The 25,602-nt window shown below is 41.4% G+C and overlaps 2 protein-coding genes and 1 pseudogene across 3 annotated transcripts in view; 2 read left to right on the top strand and 1 right to left on the bottom strand.

The window, feature by feature from the left end:
* Positions 1 to 478: 478 nt before the first annotated feature.
* Positions 479 to 7,838, bottom strand: TMEM202 (transmembrane protein 202; the record flags this gene model as incomplete). Its single annotated transcript, XM_079699087.1, has 5 exons — positions 479 to 675; positions 1,307 to 1,438; positions 1,772 to 1,921; positions 7,254 to 7,509; positions 7,758 to 7,838. 5 exons carry the CDS (start codon positions 7,836 to 7,838, stop codon positions 479 to 481), a joined length of 816 nt encoding a protein of 271 aa, XP_079555213.1.
* Positions 7,839 to 10,424: 2,586 nt separating this feature from the next.
* LOC307049406 (NADH dehydrogenase (ubiquinone) complex I, assembly factor 6-like) lies at positions 10,425 to 11,264 on the top strand (annotated as a pseudogene). Its single transcript has 3 exons — positions 10,425 to 10,566; positions 10,673 to 11,101; positions 11,151 to 11,264. The product of its transcript is annotated as an NADH dehydrogenase (ubiquinone) complex I, assembly factor 6-like (transcript).
* Positions 11,265 to 20,918: 9,654 nt separating this feature from the next.
* Positions 20,919 to 25,602, top strand: part of HEXA (hexosaminidase subunit alpha) — a gene marked incomplete at its 5' end in the record, with an annotated part of 38,309 nt that continues 33,625 nt past the window's right edge. The window contains one exon of the mRNA XM_079698934.1: positions 20,919 to 21,171. Coding sequence (XP_079555060.1) covers positions 20,919 to 21,171 — 253 coding nt within the window. The remainder of the gene's footprint in view (positions 21,172 to 25,602) is intronic.

The raw sequence follows: 25,602 nt of genomic DNA, 5'->3' as shown, positions 1-25,602 counted from the left end.
ATCTCCATTGTTGTTCATTCCATTTCTGGTAATGATCGCCAATTAGATTCAACAATATTGTTCAAATGCCTTCCATCCTGGGTATTCCCAAAGCCACACACGATAAAGAAAATTTCAAACAAAATTTGGTGACATTTTTCTACATTGACCATTCTGGTCTATGAAATCCCTGATGCCCAAAGAGAGCTCTGATCCACGCACTGCATCTACTGCTAGTTTCTTTCATTCATGACCCTAAACACTAATGTTTTCTTTTAGAAACTTTTTCTTGGGTGAGTTTTCATTATTTTCTTTATGACTATCATACATATTTTGGATGCAACATACACAAAGGACATTTCATCAGCTTTAATGCTCTCTACTTCAGTAATATGGCCATGATATTAGGAGAGTTTCCTTGAATCTGCACAAACATTCCCTACTCAGTTAGCTTCTCCCCTGTTTTAAGACAGGAAGTAGTTGGGTTATCCTATCACCATCACAGTTCTGTACTTGATAGTTCTTTCTCGTTCTCACTTGAAGATTCTGTCTGAAACCCTGACCCAGCATCTCCAGCAGGCGACACTGTAGTCACTGGACCGATCCCCATCCTTGACTTGTCTATGGGAACTGCAGTGACATTTTGATCAAGGGGAGGAGATCTGGAAGTTATGTGGTTGAGGAAGGAGATAATCCCTAGGGGAAGAGAATTCCAGGTGAGTTTCAAGAGACAGATGGCCTTTTGGCTTTTAAAATTCTAACTCATTCTTTAAATACTCAGCTCAAAATGCCTCTTTTCAGTGAAGCCAACCCTCCTTCCCCCAGCAGGCTTCCATTATCCTTCTGTGCTTCCATTTCATTATTGTACTTCTTACATGGTTGGAACAAAGCTAGAACCTCCTGGATGCAAATCATAGTTTCACTACTTTCTGTGTTGTCTTAAGCAAGTTACTCAACCTGTCTGTGCCTCAGTTAGTGGTAGAACAGTTTACTAACTCTAGCTTTTCAGACTCCAAAATCTGTGTTTTTTTTTTTTTGTTTTTTTTTTTTTTGCTTTTTGGCCACGTCACGCGGCATGCGGGATCTTAGTTCCCTAACCTGTGATCCAACCCGCACCCCCTGCAGTGGAAGCACAGAGTCTTAACCACTGGACCGCCAGGGAATTCCCAATCTGTGCTTTCTTTACCATACCGCTCTGCTTCTAGATGTATAAGTGTTCTTAATAGGAACAGTTAGTGTTTCTATTTCTCTTAGATTCCACCTCCCTTCCAAGAAATGATTTCCCCTTCCATCCTTCTAGCATAAAACAGGGAGGGGACTGACTTACCAGCACACATGTATAAGAAGTCACTCCCCCAACTAATATGATAGGTCCATAGGAGAGCTGATTCCATGGCATCCCTAGAATGCCAGTGAACCTGTGCCAGAAATAGGACGAGGCAGAGGAGCAAGCAGGAGGCTAGGAGCAGAAGAAAATACGTCATATCCCTCAGTGTCTTCAATCTGCCTCGACAGCCACCCCCAACTCTTCATCTACTTCCAGACACCATATTGTATAGAAAGGATCAAGAAGATAAGAATCCAAGGACTGACCAAGGTGGGAGAGAGAAGGGGTCTGGCATAAGTTAACTAATGGATGTTTTATACAATAAGACAAGGCAGGTAGCTGGCAACTTGATGTAATAATGAAGAAGAGAAAAGGGACAAGAAAAAGAGGATGAAAGCCCACACAGAGGAACTATGTCCCCTCAACAATTTTACCATAGTATTACCGTGCCATCTAGGTCTGTACCTGAGATGAAGCTGAGCATGGATACCTTCAGATCCAAGTTAGGAGTCATTTTTCCTCTTCTAGGGAGGCAAGATCTGAAGAGCCAGCCAAGAGCAACAAGTATGGTCAGGACAGAGATGAGAAAGAAGGCCCTGGAATATTGGAGGTAATTTGCCAAGGAGATGGAGAAAGGAAAGGCCTGGTTAGTCCAGTGGGGGACCTCTCCTTAAGAAAACCAGACAGAGTCTTAGAGAAGGGAGTGAAGACTAAAGAGGATGAAGCTGAGCTTGCTATGTGGCATCCAGGGCACAAATAAGGATCTTCTTTCCCAGCTCTTCATTGATACTTGGAATTTTTCACTATGAAGGCAAAACCTTCACTGTAGAACTAAAGGTAATATACAAATAGTTCTGGGTATATTAATACATTAACTTAGATGTAAACTAGCTTACAAGAGGTGTGACTCTAACATCACAACACAAATTTAAACTTTTTCTTGTTCCTAATTCTAATTCTAAAAGTAATACATGTTCAATATAAGCATTGGAGAGACTAGAAAAGTACCAAGAAGCAGCAAGAATATCAGCCACAATCCCACTACCCAAAGACAACCATTGTTAGCATTTTATTTGGTTTCTTTCCGGTATTTTTCTGTCCTCTGTACACAGTGGATATGATACTGAATTTCGTGATTTTTAAGAGGATTATATGGTAAGATTTTTCCCAGATCACCTGCTGTAAACATCATATTTAATGGCTACAAGATAGTCTATCATATCAACATACTTTGCTTAATGATTTTATCGTTGTTGTAGTTTGTTTCTATTTGTTTTTTCTCTTTCAAATGTATCTGGTATGTACAGTCCCTGTCAGCCTGTGACTATAAAATGAAGTCACATTTACCTGAACTCCCATACTGTAATGATTTCAAGACCCAATTTACTGGACTGCAGGAATGTAACACCCCACAAATACCTCCTTTTTTTCCTGAGAGTCTCTCAAGGTCCCATCTCACATGTGTTTGAGGACAGGTCTGCTGAAGTTCTTTTGCTCCCATGCCCTTACCCTAGTGCCATAACACTCCTTCTCTCTCTTATCTCTTGGCTCCAGAGCTCTGCTCTCTTTGGCTCTGACCCTTCAGATTGGATGTTGCTAAGACAGAAGAGGGAGCATGCCAACCCATACTTTTGGCTACCGTATCCCTAACATGGAATAGATCCTTCCCTTGACTTCCCCAGCAATGTTTCACAGAAGATTTAAGAAATAGAGGAACTTACAATTACACGTAGATGTATCTTTCTGAGATACCACAGATCCGCCAATATCTTCAATATCCTTTATAGCAGGGGTCCCCAACCCCTGGGCACCTGTTAGGAACTGGGCCGCACAGCAGGTGGTGAGCAGCAGACGAGCAGGCGAAGCTTCATCTGCGGCTCCTCATCACTCACATTACCGCCTGAACCATTCTCCCCCTCGGAAAATTGTCTTCCACGAAACTGGTCCCTGGTGTCAAAAAGGTTGGGGACCGCTGCTTTATAGGGTGCCTCCTGGTCTAGCTTATTTTCTGTCTCAGTGTAACAAGGGCCAGGTCATCCCTACCACTGAAAGTTCTCTAAGCACTTCTATGTCTAAGAATCCAAGTCCATCTTCCAAGTAACCCAGAGAGAAGAGTACCAAGCTTATCCTAGTTGACAAACTGCCTCTTAAGTTTTATTTTGTTCTCTAGAACACATCACTGGCTAACACAATCAATAACAGTAATTTCCATTAAGAGAAACCACACTCCTACCCACAGAGGTCAGGTGCTATGTGGCCCCAACAAGTTAGCCACATTAAAACATGATAACCCAAGGGCAGCACGTTTTCTGAAAACTGGATCGTTCAGAATTAGCCAGTCAGAACCATCAGCCTAGACTGAGCTGCATGAAGCCCAGTGTGATAGGCATCTTTTGCAGTATTGCGCCCCCAGTCCCCCATGGGCCTTAGCAGTCCCTGTCTAGAGACCTGGATCCCTATAGCTCCCTTGACTATAGCTAGTAGGACCAAGGAAGGGTACCAATTTAACTCTGATCCTTGGATATCTGGATTTGGGACTGATTGATGCTAATTTCCTCTTTTGCTTGCTTGAACCAAGAAGATATAAAGCTAGCCTGGTATACCCCCTTTTTCAGGCACTTACATACTAATAAACAGGACAAGCTGGGCTGTAGAGATAAAATAAAGCATAAACAAAGTTGAGTGACAAAGGAGCTCTGGAGAGACTGAGTGATTGGCTGACTTGATTTTGTTTGCCTGAGATCACAGCCTCTTCTGGAATTCCCTGAGGTTCAGAAAACTTCCTGCCTTTGGGAGTCTATGAGATGCTTCTGAATCATTATAAAGAAGTTCACTCTTTAGCTTATGCTATTTCAAATGGGTTCTGATATTTAGAAAACAAAAGAGTACTAAGATATCCAGTCCAACTCCTGTCTAAGATACGTTACAGTCCAGTCTTTCTTCTACCATGAGGGGAAGAATATACCTTCACGTTCTTCTTACAATCTTCTCAGTCTTAGCTGCTCACCTCCTGAAAACTCCATAAACAAGATCACTCACGAGTCCACAGGAACAACTAAATATCTGCAGCATAGTACAGTCTAACGGCTCAAAGGAACCAAGTCTACCAGTCATAATGACACACAAAAAATTATCTAACCAAACTAACTAAACACTTACCTTCAGAGTCTAAAACAGCTGCATTTGGCTAACTTCATAGTCTTTTAAAATTCATGTAACAAAACAAAACAAAGGTCTGAAAGGTGAATTCAAGCCTCTACCTCCTGTAAGAGCAAATCCTATTTCAGCTTTTAAACAGCAGTCTTTACAGCAGCTTACCCATTAATAAAAGGCCTTACTTGTATGTCTCAGTAAGAATAGAAAAGATCCTGGATGGATACCCAGAACCCTGGAGAGGAAGCTTTGAAATCTTCTTAGTGTTTAGATTCCCTTGTAACCAGTTGGTATACCAGAATAAATCATCCCTACACAGCTTGTGGGTGTTTATTGTGTGATGGTTCCTGGGGTCCTGGCTCTGGACCAAAGACCTATGCTTTCTTCCCCACCCTCTGCAAAAAAGACAGTTCAAGTTACTCTCTGTGGCAACACATTCTTTTACATTATGGTCTGATCTCACCTATGCTATGGGGGAAATTAGCAGAAAGGTCTGTTCCACGCTGAGACCTAGTAGTAAAAGTGAAGGATGGTGTCCTTTACTCCCATCCTTTCTTCATCCCATTACCAATAGCTACGGCACAGAGGCTATCAGCTATCTAGAACCAGGGGAAGACAGAGGCAGAGGAACAATGGCCTGAAGTAAGACCAGGACAGAGGAACATGAGCACACATGTACTTGAGCCCACTTGAGATAGCCCCAGTGAAAGTCTCAGAAATGACTGGGGGGCTTCCCTGGTGGCACAGTGGTTAAGGATCCACCTGCCAATGCAGGGGACACGGGTTCAAGCCCTGGTCCAGGAAGATCCCACATGCCATGGAGTAATTAAGCCCTTGTGCCACAACTACTGAGCCTGCGCTCTAGAGCCCGCGAGCCACAGCTACTGAGCCCGCATGCCTAGAGCCCGTGCTCCGCAACAAGAGAAGCCACCACAGTGAGAAGCCCATGCACTGCAATGAAGAGGAGCCCCCATGCTCTGAAAATAGAGAAAGCCCCCATGCAGGAATGAGGATCCAATGCGGCCAATAAATAAATTTATAAAAAAAAAAAAGAAAAGAAATGACTGGGGACACCATGGGAGAGGGGGCTAAATTCTTGCAATCCGGTGGGTAAAAGTTTGAAGTTCTTGAACTTGGGCAATAATAACATATTATTGTTACAGGCTGATGAGGCCTGGACATACTGATTATATTTGGGGAATTCCTTATGAGATCTGTATTGCAGACTGATTACTGACCCTAGAATTAGGACTAGTTAACACTGGAAACAGGGTGGATACTTGACTTACAATTGTGTACTTAAGGACTCACTTAGTTGACATTCTCCAAACGATTAACCGTTGGCCTCATAGGTGAATTCAAAGCTCCAAGAAATAAACTGCTTTAAGTGGCAACATTTCAAGATTCTGACTCATTAAAGATTTAAATAATAATCTCAAGGCCTGAGGTTTAGCCTGGGTTACATAAATATAATTGCAGCTTAATTTTTCTGCCTATGTCTCTCACTCCATTTCTCCAGAAATGGAATTAGTGAGTGTAAATCTCTGGATGCACATAATCATATTGCTTTGGTTGTTCCTATTTAGGTGTCCTCAGTGCGTATGGGAGTGTGCAGCATTGTGTATTACCATTTACAAATCTCTTTTAATGTCATGGCTGAAAAATCCTATCTCATCGTTCATTTGATTCGCCATTCTTTAATGGCTGATTGAGGTTAAAGTCATTTTTCCCATGTTTATTAGACATCTGTAGTTTCTGTTTTGTGAATTGTTTACAAAAAATTTATTTATTGGGGTATTTGTCTTTTTTGTAATAATAATTTGTATATCTTATATATATATATTAAGGCCATTAACCTTTTATCTTTCATATTTGTTGCAATTATTTTCTCTAGTTTTTATTTTCAGTTGAAGATACAGTTGAATTCTCTGCCTGCCTTTGATTTTAGTTTCCTCCGAAGATCTCGCTTTACGATCCCGCTCCTTAGTTCCAAATACAAAGCATGAGCCAAATAAGTGATGCTCCACTTCAGGGTTGGGCCTAGGTCTCCCCTCCCCCCCAAACTGGGACTCCTGTTTAATCTAAGAAGTGAAATAAACACTTTACTCATGTATGTTTTCTTTCACAATACCTGTTCTTTGTGTAAATGTTTCTCTTGCAGATGTTGGGGAAACTCTTTAGTGTAGTTTTAGCTTTCCTCTAAGTCTTAGTTCTGGTTGAAAAGCCTCATGCATATGGTATCTTCTAGCCCTAGACATTTATTTTTAAATATTATGTGTTGCATCTTCAGATTTACTTAAATTCACATAAAATTTGACAATTTATTCTCTAAATAGCTGGCATTTGTTATACTACATATCTGACATGCATTTAACTTCTCTTCTGTTGCTAGCATAAGAACAAACTGACCTAGAAAGTTAAATCTGATGGAGGTTGAGACACTTTGCTCTGTCTCCCAGCTATGATCAATCACTTCTGTTTCTGCGAACCACTTTAGAATAACAATCTCTTTGCATCACAAGAACAGCTCATAAATGACAAACGAGTTCTTCCCAGAGGGTAAAGAGACTATCAACTCATAATTTGGGAGGGGAAACAACCTGGGGTAGGAGGGAGAAAGGGTACACCAAGGACACCAAAGAGAAGAACGGCCATGTTCACAATCTGGCTGAGATCCCTCCTAGACTTGGAGAGGTGAGGGGCAAAAGATCTTGGAGGAAGAAAGACGAAGGGCCATTGGGGAAGAAAACTCTGGAACTGTGGGGCCTGTGGCATTCAATTTAGTGGCACTCACAGGGTGGCTTGGGTGTGTGGCTCCAGCACAGCTCGTGGTTGCATGAGATCCAGAGTCCTGCATAGAGCTCAAGGCCATTGTTGATCACCAGGAACTGCACCCAGTTCAGTGGGGACACGCAGATCAGCATTAGGAGGCTAAAACCAGAGAGGCTGCCACAGAACATTCGGATGTAGGTGTGTGTCTGATCCACATGCTGCTGCAGCCTCTGAGGTGACATCGAGGCACTCGGATGTTGGTTGGTGGGGAGGGTAGGCTACAAGGATGAGGGATGAGGAAGATATTGCCTACCCAAACAGATAACCCTTGACCCCCAGGGTCTCCTGCTCTTTTCTGCCTCAAGTACCCCCATGTGGCTTCAATTGGTGGATAGCTTTCCCTACCCCTTCTATAAAAAACAAACACTTCTGGGTCATCTTTTCCCTATCTTTAGGACACTGTCTAGACCCGCCTTTAAACAAGTCCTCCTCTTCCCAACTGAACTACAATTCGGTACCTCCTCACCCTTTGGTATTTCCGGTACCCCTTGACTTTGGGAACCTTGGGACAGTAGAAGGTAAAGATTAATTGCTCCTTCCTCTCCATCTTGGTAGCCAGTTCACTTCTAACTGCCACGGAACTTGTCTCAGCATGTCCTCATACACATGGACAGAATCCAAAAGGGTTGGAAACTGTGGCGTAGATCCCATTTCTGCTTCATACTCTGGGTCTGATCAGACCAGGAAGAAATCATCACGTTCTAAGCATGTGCGTGTATGTGTGATGCTCTTCACCCTCCTTCTCTGACACCTCCTAACTCCTTTATTAAATAAATCCACAAATATTTTGTCACCAGTTGCTGTGTGTCAGTCAGGCTTTGTGATAGGTCCTGGGACATAAAGATAAATAAGACATAGTTCCCTAAAAGCAAATAAAAAAGGATAACTCTGATGTCTCCAGGACTCAATAGTTTGTGGTTATAATTTAAGATTATATGATCTTAATCTACCAAGATATATAAATATAAATATGTCTATGTATATAGATATATCTCAGCAGCCCAGAATTCATGTTCTTGCCCCAATTTTAAGTGGAAGACCCCAGGTGTGTCTCATAGGTGGAGGAACCAGTCTGTCAGCCACAGGCCTTCATTTGGCATCCACCTTTGTTTCCCTTTTTTGCTCTGGTTCCCCCTCTTCAATGCCCTCTACCCATGAAGCCATTCAAGGGTACAGCCTCTGCCAAGGCCACTGCTGACACAGGGCCTGTAAAAATGCCAGTATCCCACCCCAGGGGGATACCAGCCAACATGCGGAAAGCTACCCCTCAAGATAATGCAGCAGAGTTGGGTTCTGTGTGGAAGTGAAGAGACTGGCCTTTCCCTGGCTCCACAGCAGCAAAACATACACACAGAGTATCTCAGAATATCCTTCTTAAACAACTCTCTCAGCATTGGTCCTAACTCCTTTCCCCACAAGGGCTCAGAATCAATCCAAGATGCTGAACAGATGTCATCCTGTTCCACAGCATGAACGTTGATTCAAACAAATGCCCGGCTGGATTACCAACTCTTGTTTTCCTAAGTTTGGGCTGAATCAGAATGTCCCATCACACTTTCCTCCCAGTATACGCTCTCCCCACCCACCCCAACTTGTTGAAACCTATTCTTTATTTCAGCTGGTGGGAACGACTAGCTAGGTTACGTACATGCTTTAGCAACATAGTCTTCCTTCTGCAAAAGTGTTACTTGACTCTCTGTCTCCTAGTACTTAGCCTACTGCCTGAAAAGAATAGTATTTAATGTTGAATGAATGAGTGAGCAACACATTTTTATATTAAATACAGAGGTTGATACAGAGAACAGAACATTTAGCACTGTCAGAGGGAAATTAGGGAAGGTTTACTGGAAAAGACAATGTCTTAGCTGGATTTTAAAGGAATTTGACAAATAAACAAGTGGAAGGGAATGTGAAACAAAGAGAATAGTATGTCTCGAGGCAGAAAGCCATGAACACCATGAAGTTCTCAGGGCACTAGAAGTAGGGTGGTTCTACTTGGTGCAAATCAAAGATGAGGGTTGAGGGTTGCATATAGAGGTAAGGGCTAGATCACAAAGAGTCTTTTATGCCATGCTATGCAATTATATTGTTAAGTTTTAATTGCTGGGATACTCTAGCCCTACTGGCATGATTATAAGAAAGACTTTTGCAGCTGCATCAAACTGACTTGTACAGCATATCTGTTAGATACACGTGTATGGCTACAGAGCTAACATAGGCTGTGAATAGACAGGCCTGTGTTTCCATCCTGGTTGAGCACTTACTTAGTTCCGACACTTACTGGCCAAGTTCCTTTGGGAAATTTCCTTAACCTCACTGAACTTCAGTTCCCTCATTTCTAAAACTGGGATAATAATCATTCCTGTCTCATAGAATTAATGTGAAGATGAAATGAGATAACACACATAACGCTCTTAGCACAGTGCCTTCATAACTGCACGATAAATATTATTATTGATGGATATTGATATTATTGATAAATATACTATAATGGTGAGCAATTAATACGTGCTTACTAAATACTATCTATTATTATTAAGTTTTAACTGTCTTTCCAAGATTGCTCGAGCATGGCCTTGGCACAGGCCACCGTGAGACAGATGAAATACTTGTGTTAATGGAAAGGATGCATCACCCCTCACCCCTCTAGTAGCAGCAGTAAGCAAGCACATAACCAAAGAGATGATACTGATCTAAGGAGGTCATTTTGTGAACAGTGTCTGATTTGGCAAATGATGCAACCCTCCAGCTATTAAAGGAATAGGTCAGGCACCATTCAACTCCCAGGCCTATTTCAACGCTACCAAAAAGGCAGATGTTCAGGCCAGCTTGGAACTTGCTAGGGCCTGGGATGCATATGACAAAACAAGCATTTATTCACATCTTATGGCTGTGTATATTGTGATTCACCTACCTTAAAAAGCAATTTGGGATCCCCAGTCTGTGCCACCACCTCCGCTTCCAGGCCGGTGGTGCCCCAGGGGAAGCATGGCCATGGACAGTGGACCGAGTGCTTTGAGCACAGAATGATACTATGTGGAGCTGCTGCAGAAACAATATCATGATGGCTATTTATGTTCCCTGCTGCTCCCTGCAGAATCCCAAAGCTCTGCTCTTGCATTGAGGGCCTTCGATGTGGAACTGGCTCAGGCTGATTAAAGACTCGGCCTCTGAGAAAACAATTGGACTGATGTGAATGCAGTTTTGAAAAAAAAAACTGTGGACTATATATACTGTGATAATCCGCCCCATCAGCCTGTGGCTATTGAACTACGGCAGGTCTGCACACCAGCAGAGCAGGCCCTGTTTCTGGGCCCCAGATTGACTTCACAGAGCTCCAGTAAGATGGAAAGCCAGGGCCCCACATGAGGGACTGAGAAGAAAAAGTGGATGGGAAGCTGCTGTCAAAAGACATAATCTGACCAAAATATGGCTTCTAAAAATCGTTGATGAAGGAGAAAAAAGTTTGGATGACACAGCATATCATAATACACAGAAACTGTACAGTTATGCAGAAAACACACAGAGCTCTCTTCCTTATTTAAGACTAGAAGTACTGGGTATAAAGGATCTTGGTGCAGATCATGCCACAAGTCACACTGGAAAAGCACAAGGAATTGTCATATATGTAAGAGCAATGTCCTATCATAGTGGCCGAAGAACGGTGTTCCTTCCCTCAGATATTTGTGTGTTTGACAAATACAGCACATGGTGTTTCACAAGAGGGTTTTCTACAGAAGAACCAATGATAAAAATGTGAGAGACATGATATACATCATTACTAGCCAGGCATATTTGTACTTAAAGCATGCTAGGTCCTTCCACAAAGTGAAAGTGAAAACTTCCTGCCTTTCTTCAGGATGCTTTGGAGGACTATTTAAAGAAAATTCAATAGGTGGATTTTGATATATTCTACCCATCTTAATAGCAGAAAAATACATTACTTCCATTATCTTTGTATACTCAGTCATAGAGAAAAAGATATTAAAATAATTTTATGGTACTGAAAAAAAAAAAGCAATTTTGGTTAGAAAAAACGTAACATCTTTGTGATCTTGAAGTAGACCAAGATTTTTTCTTTTTTTAAACAGGACACAAAGGACTTCCCTGGCGGTCCAGTGGTAAAGAATCCACCTTCCAATGCAGGGGACGTGGGTTACATCCCTGGTCAGGGAACTAAGATCCCCCATGCTGCGGGGCAACTAAGCCTGCGCGCCACAACTACTGAGCCCCGATGCCTCAATGAGAGAGCCCACGTGCCACAAACTACAGAGCCCACGTGCTCTGGAGCCTGCACACCACAACCAGAGAGAGAAAATCCACATGCCACAACTAGAGAGAAGCCCATGCACTGCAACAAAGAGTCCACATGCCGCAACTAAGGCCCAACACAGCCAAGAAAGGAAGGAAGGAAGGAAGGAAGAAAGGCTAGCTATCAAAGCCTTATTTAAACAGGACATGAAAAAGCACTAACCACAAAGGAAAATTTTGATAAATTGAATTATGCTGAAATTAAGAACTTCTGTTCACAGGAAGATACCATTGAGAGAGTAAAAAGACAATCCACAGAGTGGGGTAAGATATTGCAACGTTTATATCTAACAAAGGGCTTGTAGCAAGAATATATTAAGAACTCTTACAAATCAATAGGAAAGAAAACAACCTACTAGGAAAATGAGCAAAGTCCTTAATTAATGCTTTGCGAGACATCAAAATGGGCAAAAAACATATAAAAAGGTGCTCAATTTCATTAGTCATCAGGGAAATGCAAATTAAAACCACAATGCAATATCACTACACTTCCATCAGAATGGCTCTAATGAAAAAATATTGGCAAGTATGTGGAACAACTGGAACTCTCATACGCTCTTTTTGGTAGTGTAAATTGGTAGAATCACATTGAAAAACTACTTGGCAGTATCTGCTGGAGCTGAATAAACACATGCCCTTTTCAATGTACGTAGGTATGCAAAAGGAAAGTGTCCTTATGTCCACCAAGAGACATGTATAATGCTCCCAGCAACACTTTTTATAATAGCCCCAAACTGGGAACTACCCAGTTGCCCAGCAGCAGAAGAATGGAAAATTGTGGTACATTCATACAAGGAAATACTATACAGCAATATGAGTAATCTACAAGCACATGAAATATGGATAAATCTCATAAACATAACGCTGAGCAAAAGAAGCCAGACACAAAAGAGTACATATGTATGATTCCACTCAAATGAAGGGCAAAACTGGCAAATCAGTGTTGTCAGAAGTCAGAAATACCCTTGGGAGGAAAATGACTAAGGACTAGGAAGGGACTTTTGGGGTGCTGGAGATGTTCTATTTCTTGATTTGGGCACTGATTACCAGAGTTCTATATTTATGCTATACTTTAATAAAGAGTTAAAAAAAGTAGATACATATATCAAGAATCTTTTTTTAAATCAAGAATCTTAAAAATGTATCTTTTGTCTTGGTAATTTCACCTCTAGGAATCTATAAAATCAATATTTTATTGTTATAGCTTATTTATATAACCTTATCTACTAGGAACTGTGCTAGGTGCTTTACATACATTAACTCACTTGTTTGTTTTTTTTTAATAAATAAATAAATTTATTTATTTATTTTTTGGTTGCGTTGGATCTTCATTGCGTCTTCGTTGCTGCACACAGGCTCTCTCTAGTTACGGTGAGCGGGGGCCACTCTTCGTTGCCGTGCGTGGGCTTCTCATTGTGGTGGCTTCTCTTGCTGCGCAGCATGGTCTCTAGTCGTAGTTGTGGCTCACGGGCTCTAGAGTGTAGGCTCAGTAGTTGTGGCGCACAGGCTTAGTTGCTCCGCAGCATGTGGGATCTTCCCGGACCAGGGCTCAAAACCATGTCCCCTGCATTGGCAGGTGGATTCTTAACCACTGAGCCACCAGGGAAGCCCAACCCACTTGCTTTTGTGAATCAAAAATTTCCATTTTATTTCTTAATTTGTTATTGCTAACATAAAAATAAGCTATCTTTTTCTATGTATTTATCTTTTATCAGGACACTTGACTGAATTATTTTCATTCTAATAGTTTCTTTGGATAATTCTCTTGAATTTTCTAAGTAAACATCATATCATCTGAAAATAATGATAATCCTGTCTTTTCCTTTACAAAATGTGTCTTATTGCACTGATTTGACAGTTTTATTAAGGATAGTGGGCATGCTTATCTTACTCTTGACTTTAGTGGAATGAACTCTACTGCTTTTCATTTCATATGTACATTCATTTTCATGTTAAAAAAGTTTCATTCTATTTCTATTTCATCAAGATTTCTAATTTAGAATAGCTGTATCAAATTCCGTCTGAACCTCTAGAATATGGTCTTTCTTTTTTAACCTATTTAACATAAACATTGCCTTAATACATTTCATATTGTTTAACTAGTTTTGCATTCCTGTAATAAAGTATGTTTGGACAGGATATATTATTCTTCTGATATACTTCTAGGAGTATTTGTTTTTATAGTTGGCCCAAGAATTATTTAGAATTTTAAAAGTATATCTACATGTTTAGATTTTTTCTCCCCCTTAATTTTGATATATTATGGTCAAAGAACATGTCCTATAAGAATTCAAAAAAGTAATGTTTACCTTTTTGCCAGTTTTTCTAAATGTCCTGTGGACATTTAATAACAACGTATGAGACACAAAATTTTAAATGTATTTGTGAGGGATATAAGATTCTAAACCTATTATAATTAAGTTATTAATGATATCATTCAAGATGTTCCTATTCTTATTTTTCTGCACTTGATAAAATATTCTCAGAGAAATGTTAAATGTCTCACTATGATTATAATTTTTTCTTTTCCCTTATATTTCTTCTGGTTTTTGCTTTATATATATTTGTTAGGTGTCTAATGGTTTGTGATGTCTATCTTCTTTGTGAATTGTACCTTTTATCATTAAAAATATTCTTCTTTGCTCCATTTAACTTCTGTGTGTCTTGGGTTTTTTCACATGTTAATAAATGCCTTCCCATGGGCTTCCCTGGTGGTGCAGTGGTTGCGAGTCCGCCTGCCGATGCAGGGGACACGGGTTTGTGCCCCGGTCTGGGAGGATCCCACATGCCGCGGAGCGGCTGGGCCTGTGAGCCATGGCCGTTGAGCCTGTGCGTCCGGAGCCTGTGCTCCGCAACAGGAGAGGCCACAACAGTGAGAGGCCCACATACCACAAAAAAAAAAAAAAAAAAATTGCCTTCCTTGCTCTCTTTTTTGTTTGCATTTTTCTGGTACATCTCTGACCATTCTTTTAGTGTCATCATTTTTGTTTCATTTAAAATGTCTCTTATCAACAACATTTAGACTGTTCTTTGCTCAATTTGAGAGTCTTCATCCTTTAATGGGGGGATCTAACCTATTTACACACAGGGTGATAGTTTAGATAGATTGGGCTTATTCCTACCCTCTTATTCTTTGTATTTTTGGTTAATTATATATTTATGTTACTTCCTGCTGTCCCTCTTATTTTTCCAGAATGATCCACCTTTTTTTTCTGTAATGATGTGGAAGTCATGTATCCTGTTTCTATCTTGCTAGACCTTATCTGTTAATATTATTAGATACATCTTCTAAAAAATTAATTTCAAGGCATCAACAGTAGCAATAAAAAGATAAATACTAGTGTTGGAAGAGAGTAATGAAATGGCATTTTTACACATTATTGGTGGGAATGTAAAATCTTATCCCATGTTTCCAGGTGTTTATAGTGAGGGGGTGGGGAAAGTAGCCCTGATTACATGGCTTAAACCAGGGAGGGCCTGGGGCTATCTCAGTCGCATCCAAGCTACCAAACTGACGGATGAAATTTCTAAATGAAAAGCCAAGTATTCTTGGTGAGAAAGGATGAAAACAGATGTTGGCATGGCAACGAGTACCCTCTACAATGGTCATTGTAGCATTGTTTACAATTGAGAAAACTTGGAAGCAACCTAAATGTGCATCATAGGGAATTGGTTAAATTATGGAACATGTGCACTATTCTTCTGTTCTTCTGGGGAGATCAAGAGAATCTTGATTTGGGAATTCCCTGGTGGTCCATTGGTTAGGATTCAGCTCTCTCACTGCCAGGGCCCCAGGTTCCCGGGTTTGATCACTGGTCGGGGAACTAAGAACCCGTATGCCTCACGGCATGGCCAAAATTAATAGAATCTTGATTTGCACAGAGCTTTGGAAGATAGTGGGGTCTCCAGAGGCATAGATAGGAGAATAAGAAGACCCAGGGGCTAGAAAGTCATGGAAAATTTTGGGTCTTGTGCAATGAATGTCAAGTCATGAGGGAACAGATATTATAAGGAAGTTCAAGTAACAGACAAGCAAAGAGGAAAACTGACCAGAGGAGCAGATATTCAGAGTGGAACAGAAAAGTCATAAGAGTAGTCAGGCCCTTGATTTCTGCTCTTTCTGAAGTCTGATTTTCTGCTTTTTTGGGTTGTTACGTGTATCACTTCAGTAGACCTCCTTTTCCCTGAAATAACATGAGTCCCTATTCCTTGCAAGCAAAAGGCATGTCATGGAGATAAAATCAACGTACTGTGACAGTGTGAGGGCTTCTTATGACAGACCAGTATTTAAAGATAAGAGGCAAGTCAAACTATCTGGTAAGCCCTTTATCCTAATCTACATCTCTGAGCTCAGCCTACTCTACTAGCTGCCATCCCTCCTCTGTGCTCCTTTTGTCCCTCACAAACTTCTCTCTCACCAAAGTCCTCTTTCCCCCTAATTTTTAGCCTTCCTTCCTTTTTCCCTTGACTATTTCATATGATCTCAACTGTCATCTTTGAGCAGATGATCCCCAGAGCTCTCTTTTGAGCTCCCAGCCTGTATTTCCTTGGCCCTGCTGGACATTCCAACTCGCTGTCCTTCCGTCTCCTCCAAAGCAGCATGTCTCAGAGCTCATTATCTTTTTTTCCGAAACTGGCTCTTCCTTTTGTATTCAGTTAATGGCACCATGATTCCCTTGGGAAACCAGACTGGTACATCTTTTTCTCTCCTCTTTCCCTTGTCCCCATCCCTACTTCACCCAGTTAGTTGCTGAGTTCTGTCATTTTATATCTGAAACATTACTGCATTTGACCCATATCCCTCTTTCCTACTGTATCTCCTTTTGCTCAGATCTGTTTTGTTTTTTAAAATTTTTTGGCCATGCTGCGTGGCATGCAGGATCTTAGTTCCCTGACCAGGGATTGAACCTGAGCCCCCTGCATTGGAAGCATGGAGTCTTAACCACTGGACCACCAGGGAAGTCCAATCAGATCTACTGAAAGTTCCCTCAGGGCTTTAGTTTTTCTAATTTTCTGACCATAGAAAACCACCTGTGTAAATATCCAGGCAATTTTTTTTAAGTCTATGTGTAGGCTAGGATTGGATAGATATAGGACAAGGCCAGTTATTGCAAGAAATGTATGTCTAGAGTTAGGGAAAGTTGTTAAGAATTAGTTAGGGAGGGACTTCCCTGGTGGCGCAGTGGTTAAGACTCCATGCTCTCAAAGTAGGGGGTCTGGATTCGATCCCTAGTCAGGGAACTAGATCCCACATGCATGCTGCAACTAAGAGTTCGCATGCCACAACTAAGGAGTCCACAAGCTGCAACTAAGGAGCCCACCTGCTGCAACTAAGGAGCCAGCGAGCTGCAACTAAGGAGCCTGCGAGCCACAAGTAAGGAGGCTGCCTGCTGCAACTAAGACCCAGCGCAACCAAAAAAAAAAAGAATTAGGGAGTAAGCCTGAAAAGATAACTAGAATAGTTATATGACTAAATAGGAGAGAAGAGGGGATAAGGCTCAAAAAAAAAAGACAAACTGGACACAGAAATATTTTTAGTATCCCCAAGGAATGCTGTACATGTTTAGTAGTGGTACATTGGGTAGCATTCTGTAATTCTGGAAACAGCATGGGAGGAGCTGGAGGTAACAGGGTATAGCAGAGGTAGGGATGGCTCCATGTGAATTGGGATGGGTCTAAAGAGAGTCAGGGACCATAGATAATTTGGGCCATCTCCACTTCTGTAAACTTTGACAAATTGAACAAAGCTTAAGTCTCACTGGTCTGGCTAGCCGATGTGGAAGAGGAAAAATGAAGCCATTGATCTCAGGTGAATTGGGGCCTGCATTTCCTGAGCCCCATAGCATGTGAGAATGGTCAGGTTGTTTTAGAGAGCTCTGAGCCAACAGGCTCAGCCTCAGCTTCAACCTAAGCCTCAGCCCCAATCTACCTGCACATGGCTTTCCCCATTTGATTCCTCCTATATATGTTAACGGATTAATCTTAGCAAATTTCAGCTCTGGTCTTGTCACTCTGCAGCTAAAGAAATTTCTCTAGCTTCCCATAGACTCAAGAGTAAAAGCCCAATACAATCTTCAGCCTAGCTTTCAAGGAAGTATGATAGATGTAAAGGCAACAGATTTTGGCATAGAAGACCTGGGTCCAAATACTGGTTCTGACAACTATCTATGGGGCCTTGGTCAAGTTATTTTAATTGTCAGAGCCTGCTTCCTCATCTGTAAAATGTAGATGATACACAATTTCACACAGTTGTTGTGAGAGATAAAGAAGATAACATGTATCTAGTACACAGTACCTTGATCAATAATTTCCTCCTTTCCTTACTTCATTATCCAGCTTCAACTTACTTTTTCTAAAATTATTTTTATCCGTATTTCTCTTTATGCACTATTGGTTCTAGTAAAACAGAATTGCTCACATCCCTGGTATCACACCAGATTCTTCAGAGATCTCTGTCTAGGTTCATTTGCCATTTCATTCTATTCATTCAAAAATATCCATTAAATGACTATGATGTGCCAGGTGCTGTTCCAGAACCTGGGGATCTTAAAGTGAACAACTTAGATGGAGTTTTCTTTCTAGACTGCAGTCCTTCTCCATGGATTGCTCTTTCCTCTACACAATGAAATTCTTTCAAAATTTAATACAAATGCTTCCTCATTCATTCAACAAATACTTGCTGAACACTTACTATGTGCAGATTCTTGGCTCAGGCAGTAAGGATACAACTGTGGAAAAGATACCACTCATTCAGCATGTCGTCTGTGGAGAACATGGACAAGTAAAGAGGCTGCAATGAGGGTGCCATAAAGAAACATCCTAGAGGAGATGTCTAAGTGCTTCCCAAAGTTTCTCACATCAGAGCACACACAGGTGATTGTTCTTGGCTGGAGATGACTGACCAGGATGTCTAGCTACCCCAGGCTCTGCCTGGCCACCCCAAGGATTGAGGGGAGGGGGTGGTCACTGTCTCAGCACACTGGTACTCCATTCACAACATACTTGTTGGTCTGGTCTAGGCTAAGACCTGAAGGATAAGTAGATGCTAAATAGGAAAAGAGATATTCTGGGCCTTTCACTTATTTAACAAGTCTTTATTAAGAATCTACTATGTGCCAGACACTGTGCCCAGGGCTAGGAATACAACAGTGAACACAGAACCTGCCCTTAAGGAACTTTTACTTAAGGGATACAGACAAATGGACAGGCAATTACAATATTGAGGTAAGTGCTCTGATGGAGATAAGCTCAGAGGGCTATGAGATCTTACCCAGGTGTGAGAAGTCAGAGATTTACAGGGTGGTAAAATATAACTTTATACCTTCAAGTAAGTGGTGGGAGTGGGAGGTGGGAAAGGCATTCCAAGGAGAAGAGAATATGGTAGAAGTGAGATAACCACGGCACATTTTTGCCTTGCTATCCCCCAAAACCCTATGCTCAATATGCCATCTTCTTCCACACCTCTATGCTCTGCCCATGCTCCCCTTCCCTGCCAACTCATGTTCTGGAAGCCAGCTCAAACCACTTCCTCTTTGAAAGACTTCCCCAGGCAAAATTAGTCATTCCCTCCTCTCTCCTTCTACACTGATGACACTACTTTATGAACCAAAATTCTGGACACATTGTCTGACAGTGAATTCTTTTTCTGATATGTAATTTTATTAGATGCTATAGATATGGAAATTAAATCATGTTTTATTCATTTAACAAGTTGTCTTTAGTAAACAGAAAAACAGAGAAAACAACCAGATATTATATACTATATATTATCTGTGTCATTATTTTTGTTATTCATCTACTGTCAAAATTGATGGCAATGTTGTGTATATACAAATCCAAAGAGTTTGTAATGTTAAATAACTTAATTTTAATTTTTGCTACTATTTCTATGCTGGGCTCTGAAAATTTACTTGTATTATGCTGATTTTTTTTTAACTTTTAATGGTCATTCATTACTTTTCTGATTGTCTGATATACTGTCAGAGAGAGGATAACTGGAATAATAGGTTTGGAATATTCTCTCGACAATAATCTCTAAGTATTTTCATTAATAATTTTTACAGTCTCCTTATTGGGGTCCAGTTCCTTCATTTTGTGACTCTTCTATGTAAATTACTTCTCTCTCCTGGTACTGTGCTCTGATAATATAGTGGTGAGCAAGGAAGACAGGGTCCCTGACTCAGTAAGTAACTGTGTTCTCACTGATCAGCCCTCAAGCCTCTCGTGTATTAACCCTTCTGCTTCTGAGCAGATCCACTATTTCCTGGATCTACAGCTCTCTTCCTTTCCCACTGCTATAGTTCAAGGTCTTATCTTCCACCTCCAATTAAAAAAAAAAAAAAAAAAAGCTCTCCCTAACTGGTTTCTTATCCATCCGACTATTCAACATGAGATTTCTAAAATGCAAATCTTTGGGCTGATTTTCAATTGCCCACAAAATGAAGTCCTGACTCTTGGACTTCCTACGTAAACCCCTGCGGAACTTCTCTCTGGGTATAAGACCTATCTTACCTCTGGGTATAAGACCTATCTTATCTCTGGGTATTCTCCAGCTTGCACCCAAAGTTCAAGCAATGTCTTACTGCTTGCAGTAAGTACCGGACCTACCTGTTCGCGGAGTTTTGTCTGCGAGGAGAGGAATTGGGGGCGGTTACTAGGAGATTATCAACCATTAAAGGAAGAGCCTGCACCAGAGGCTGGAAATGGGACGCCTCAAGCTTGCTGTGAAAGTACACATTTTTTCCCCAGTCGTAAGTAGATCCCATTTTTGTGATCTTATGATGCCCTCTCTAGCTGAGCCATTCTTACTACCTAATTCCAGCCCCTTTCTGACCCACAGCAACAAAAGGAGCTGTGCTTTTAAGCCTCCATTTTTTTGTTTCTTAAGTTCCCTGGGCCTGTGACGTCCTTTACCTCCCAGCAGGCCTCGCGATCTCTTATTCCGTGTTCACGATTCGGGAAACTTTCCTTTCTCGCTCGCCCACTCGGCCTCCCCACGTGGGGCTTCTACCCTCTGGTGCGCTTATAGTTCTGTGACCGCAGGACTGGCACCTGCGGTGGTGCATTTAGCTACTGCTCCACCAGGCCCGTGAACCGCCTGCACCTGAACCATCGCGGATGCCCCGCACCATCCACTGCACGCCACAGGAGCTCCGGGCTCACGCCGGGACTGGAGGGACGGGGAATCGGTTCTTCGGCGTCGCTGATGAAGAGCTGCCTCCGGTCACGTGACGCGCCCGTTGTCACGCGGGGGGCGGCTCACCTGACCAGGGTGTCACGTGGCCCGGCCCGCTGGGAGAGAGGAGACCGGTGGGCCATGGCGGGCTCCGAGCTCTGGTTTTCGCTACTGCTGGCGGCAGCGTTCGCTGGGCGGGCGACGGCTCTGTGGCCATGGCCCCAGTACATCCAAACCTCCGAGCGGCGCTACACCGTCTTCCCGCACAGCTTCCAGTTCCAGTACCACGTCAGTTCGGCCGCGCAGGTAGGCTGCTCCGTCCTCGACGAGGCCTTCCAACGCTACCATCACCTGCTCTTCGGTTCCGTGTCCTTCCACTTTCCCCAACCCACGGGTGAGTTGGACCTGCCCCGTCTCGTTCCCGGGCTCCGAGAGGGCCTTCCTTAGGACAACTCCCCCAAACCTCCTGAAACGCCCTTCCTTTGGCTTTTGACCAACCCTCTAGTCTATCCCAGTCCTCTAGCCTCCACTTCCACCTGCCCTTTTTCTCCAGCTGTCCTGTCAGCCTCCCCAAGGATTAGTCCCCCACCTCCATTCACTTCTTCACTAAGCTGACTTCTGCGGCCAGGGCTTATCCGGAATCCTGCCCTCGGGCTATGTATTTCACCAAAAATGTCTGCTTTAGGACTACAGTTCATTCAGGATAGCAAATTACTGAAAATACGGTGCCAGTAGACATCTGACCGTGTTCAAGTGTCCAGGGTCCTAGTGAGGCTGTGACCAGGGCTGGGGAGAGGAGACCAGAGCTGACACTCAAAATTGGTTAAGACAAGAGAGAGAAGCAAAATTACATAAAAGTATCTGAGACATATCATATTAGGTAAATGTTTAAACTGTGAGAAAAATCATAGAACACTTGCATAAGGAAATGTGTTTTGAGCAGCCACTTAAAGTGAGGTGGTGGATGTACAGAAATTGGCCAGGACGGAAAGGATGGTATTCAAGGAAGGAAGGCAGGCTTAGGCAGAAGCACAAAGGGTTATGATTGAGCTCAAAGTTCTTGGCTGGTGTGTGTAATGAGGGTGGGGGGGCTGGGGAGGGGTGAGGTTGGGGCGAGTGTGAGATTGAAATGAAGAGTCGGGAGTGCTTTGAATATGGGTTTCATCTGAAATAGCAGGGGCTGGCAGTTTTCTTTAAGGCAGCTGCTGAAAATTGTGTTTGAGGATGATTATTTCACAGCAAATAGAAGAGTAGAGTCATGAATAGAGTCAGCAATGCAAAGAAATAAAATTCTAGCTTATGGGCTTAAAATTTAGAATTTTCTTGAAACTCTCCTGGAATCTAATTCTCTGGTTATGAGGTATAGGTGTTTATGGAGGGAAGCCATATTTATGGTTGAGCCATATGGTAGTGTCATTTTTTTCTGGCATTTCAAGTATGCTTAAATTACTTTCAAAAGTTGTCATATGAGGGACTTCCCTGGTGGTGCAGTGGTTAAGAATCCACCTGCCAATGCAGGGGATATGGGTTTGAGCCCTGGTCCGGGAAGATCCCACATGCCGCGGAGCAACTAAGCCCGTGCGCCACAACTACTGAGCCTGTGCTCCAGAGCCCACGAGCCACAACTACTGAGCCTGTGTGCCACAACTGCTGAAGCCCGCGCGCCTAGAGCTTGTGCTCCGCAACAAGAGAATCCACCGCAACGAGAAGCCTGCGCATCACAAGGAAGATTAGCCTATGCTCACCACAACTAGAGAAAGGCCGCACGCAGCAATGAAGACCCAATGCAGCTAAGAAATATAATTAATTAATTAATTAATTAATTTTTAAAAAGATGTTTAAAAAGTGTTGTCATTTGATATGTAGAATTAAAAGTATTTAATGAAAAAAATGGCACTTAGAGTGCGACAGATGATTTAGGGAAAGAAATAGCATCAAAGGTAGTTCTTCACTGGTAAGATGCATTAGGCCAAGGAGGATAAAAGGTATGCTCTTGTGACCATGGTCGATCACATACTTCTCTGAATCCTTCATGACAAGTAATAGAATGCTTCACATAAAACTGGCACTCAGAATATGTTTATTTTGGTATGGAAAAGTTAGGGACTGACTTAAATCTGTCACCTAATTGGTGGTTTGGTATGTGCCTATTCCAGTGCTGGGCACTCAGGGGTTACAGGAAAAATATATGACCCAGTCCCAAGCTTTGCAGTCTAACTGGGAAATATGAAGCAAAAGGATACAGTGTGTTTAAAATGCTTAACAGACACAGGGAACTACATTCAATATCCTGTAATAAACCATAATGGAAAAGAATATGAAAAAGAATATATGTATCGATATATATGTATAACTGAATCACTTTGCTATACACCAGAAACTAACACAACATTGTAAATCAACTATACTTTAAAATAAAAGGCTTAAAAGGTAATTAGAATGTGTACTAGTATTATATAAATTAGAATAATTCATATACTTCTAAAAATTAAGTCTTTACCTGCATTGCTATAGGACTAGAGTTGAATCAAGAAAAGAGAAATAGGGAGGTTATGTGACAATGGTGTGCTGTAAATTCCCTAATGAAACAGATTTAGAGACAGATAAGAAACTAAATAAAATGTTTATTTCAATTTATTACCTCCCTGTAAATGAATTTGCTCTATTAGTTGAGGGGTCTTATCCACTGACCTAATGAAAGGTGTTTTGGATGAACATTACCAAAGATAGACAAGTAACTTGTTTCTCTGATGTTCCTCCTATGGAGTCTTCTCTTTGGAATACAGGTTCCGGGAGAGTCTTTCAAATGACTTGAGCCATAATCCTATTTCTGCAAAAAGAAGGAAGAATCTATGGAGGAAAACAACATCAACAAAGCCCAAACTGTAGTATATTTCCCTATGGGATTGATTTTAGTAAAGAAAACAACATATGCAAGTTAAAATTTAGCTAAAGCTTCTCCTCCAGATAACTTCCTTCCTTGTAGGCTTTGGGCCAGTGTCTTTCTTTCTTTTTTTTTTTTAATATTTGAATTTTATTTAATTTATTTTTTATACAGCAGGTTCTTATTAGTTATCCATTTTATACATATCAGTGTATACATGTCAATCCCAATCTCCCAATTCATCACACCCCACCCCAACCCCCCGCCACTTTCCCCCCTTGGTGTCCATATGTTTGTTCTCTACATCTGTGTCTCTATTTCTGCCCTGCAAACCGGTTCATCTGTACCATTTTTCTAGGTTCCACATATATGCGTTAATATACGATATTTGTTTTTCTGACTTACTTCACTCTCTATGACCGTCTCTAGATCCATCCACATCTCTACAAATGACCCAATTTCATTCCTTTTTATGACTGAGTAATATTCCACTGTATATATGTACCACATTATCTTTATCCATTCGTCTGTCGATGGGCATTTGGGTTGCTTCCATGACCTGGCTATTGTAAATAGTGCTGCAATGAACATTGGGGTGCATGTGTCTTTTTGAATTATGGTTTTCTCTGGGTATATGCCCAGTCGTGGGATTGCTGTGTCATATGGTAATTCTATTTTTAGTTTTTTAAGGAACCTCCATACTGTTCTCCATAATGGCTGTATCAATTTATATTCCCACCAACAGTGCAAGAGGGTTCCCTTTTCTCCACACCCTCTCCAGCATTTGTTGTTTGTAGATTTTCTGATGATGCCCATTCTAACTGGTGTGAGGTGATAGATACCTCATTGTAGTTTTGATTTGCATTTCTCTAATAATTAGTGATGTTGAGCAGCTTTTCATGTGCTTCTTGGCCATCTGTATGTCTTCTTTGGAGAAATGTCTATTTAGGTCTTCTGCCCATTTTTGGATTGGGTTGTTTGTTTTTTTTAATATTGAGCTGCATGAGCTGTTTATATATTTTGGAGATTAATCCTTTGTCCGTTTATTCATTTGCAAATATTTTCTCCCATTCTGAGGGTTGTCTTTTCGTCTTGTTTGTAGTTTGCTTTGCAAAAGCTTTTAAGTTTCATTAGGTCCCATTTGTTTATTTTTGTTTTTATTTCCATTACTCTAAGAGGTGGATCAAAAGAGATCTTGCTGGGATTTATGTCAAAGAATGTTCTTCCTGTGTTTTCCTCTAGGAGTTTTATACTGTCCAGTCTTTCGTTTAGGTCTCTAATCCATTTTGAGTTTATTTTTGTGCATGGTGTTAGGGAGTGTTCTAATTTCATTCTTTTACATGTAGCTGTCCAGTTTTCCCAGCACCACTTATTGAAGAGACTGTCTTTTCTCCATTGTATATCCTTGCCTCCTTTGTCACAGATTAGTCAACCATAGGTGCGTGGGTTTATCTCTGCGCTTTCTATCCTGTTCCATTGATCTATATTTCTGTTTTTGTGCCAGTACCATATTGTCTTGATTACTGTAGCTTTGTAGTATAGTCTGAAGTCAGGGAGTCTGATTGCTCCAGCTCCGTTTTTTTCCCTCAAGACTGCTTTGGCTATTTGGGGTCTTTTGTGCCTCCATATAAATTTTAAGATTTTTTTGTTCTAGTTCTGTAAAAAATGCCATTGGTAATTTGCTAGGGATTGCATTGAATCTGTAGATTGCTTTGGGTAGACTAGTCATTTTCACAATGTTGATTCTTCCAATCCAAGAACATGGTATATCTTTCCATCTGTTTGTGTCATCTTTGATTTCTTTCATCAGTGTCTTATAGTTTTCAGAGTACAGGTCTTTTACCTCTTTAGGTAGGTTTATTCCTAGGTATTTTATTCTTTTTGTTGCAATGGTGAATGGGATTATTTCCTTAATTTCTCTTTCTGATCTTTCATTGTTAG

The sequence above is a fragment of the Hyperoodon ampullatus genome (assembly GCF_949752795.1).
Source record: "Hyperoodon ampullatus genome assembly, chromosome: 3".
Taxonomy (NCBI): Eukaryota; Metazoa; Chordata; class Mammalia; order Artiodactyla; family Ziphiidae; genus Hyperoodon; species Hyperoodon ampullatus.
Note: the sequence above shows the minus strand (reverse complement) of the source record. Positions and strands in the feature narration are given on the sequence as shown.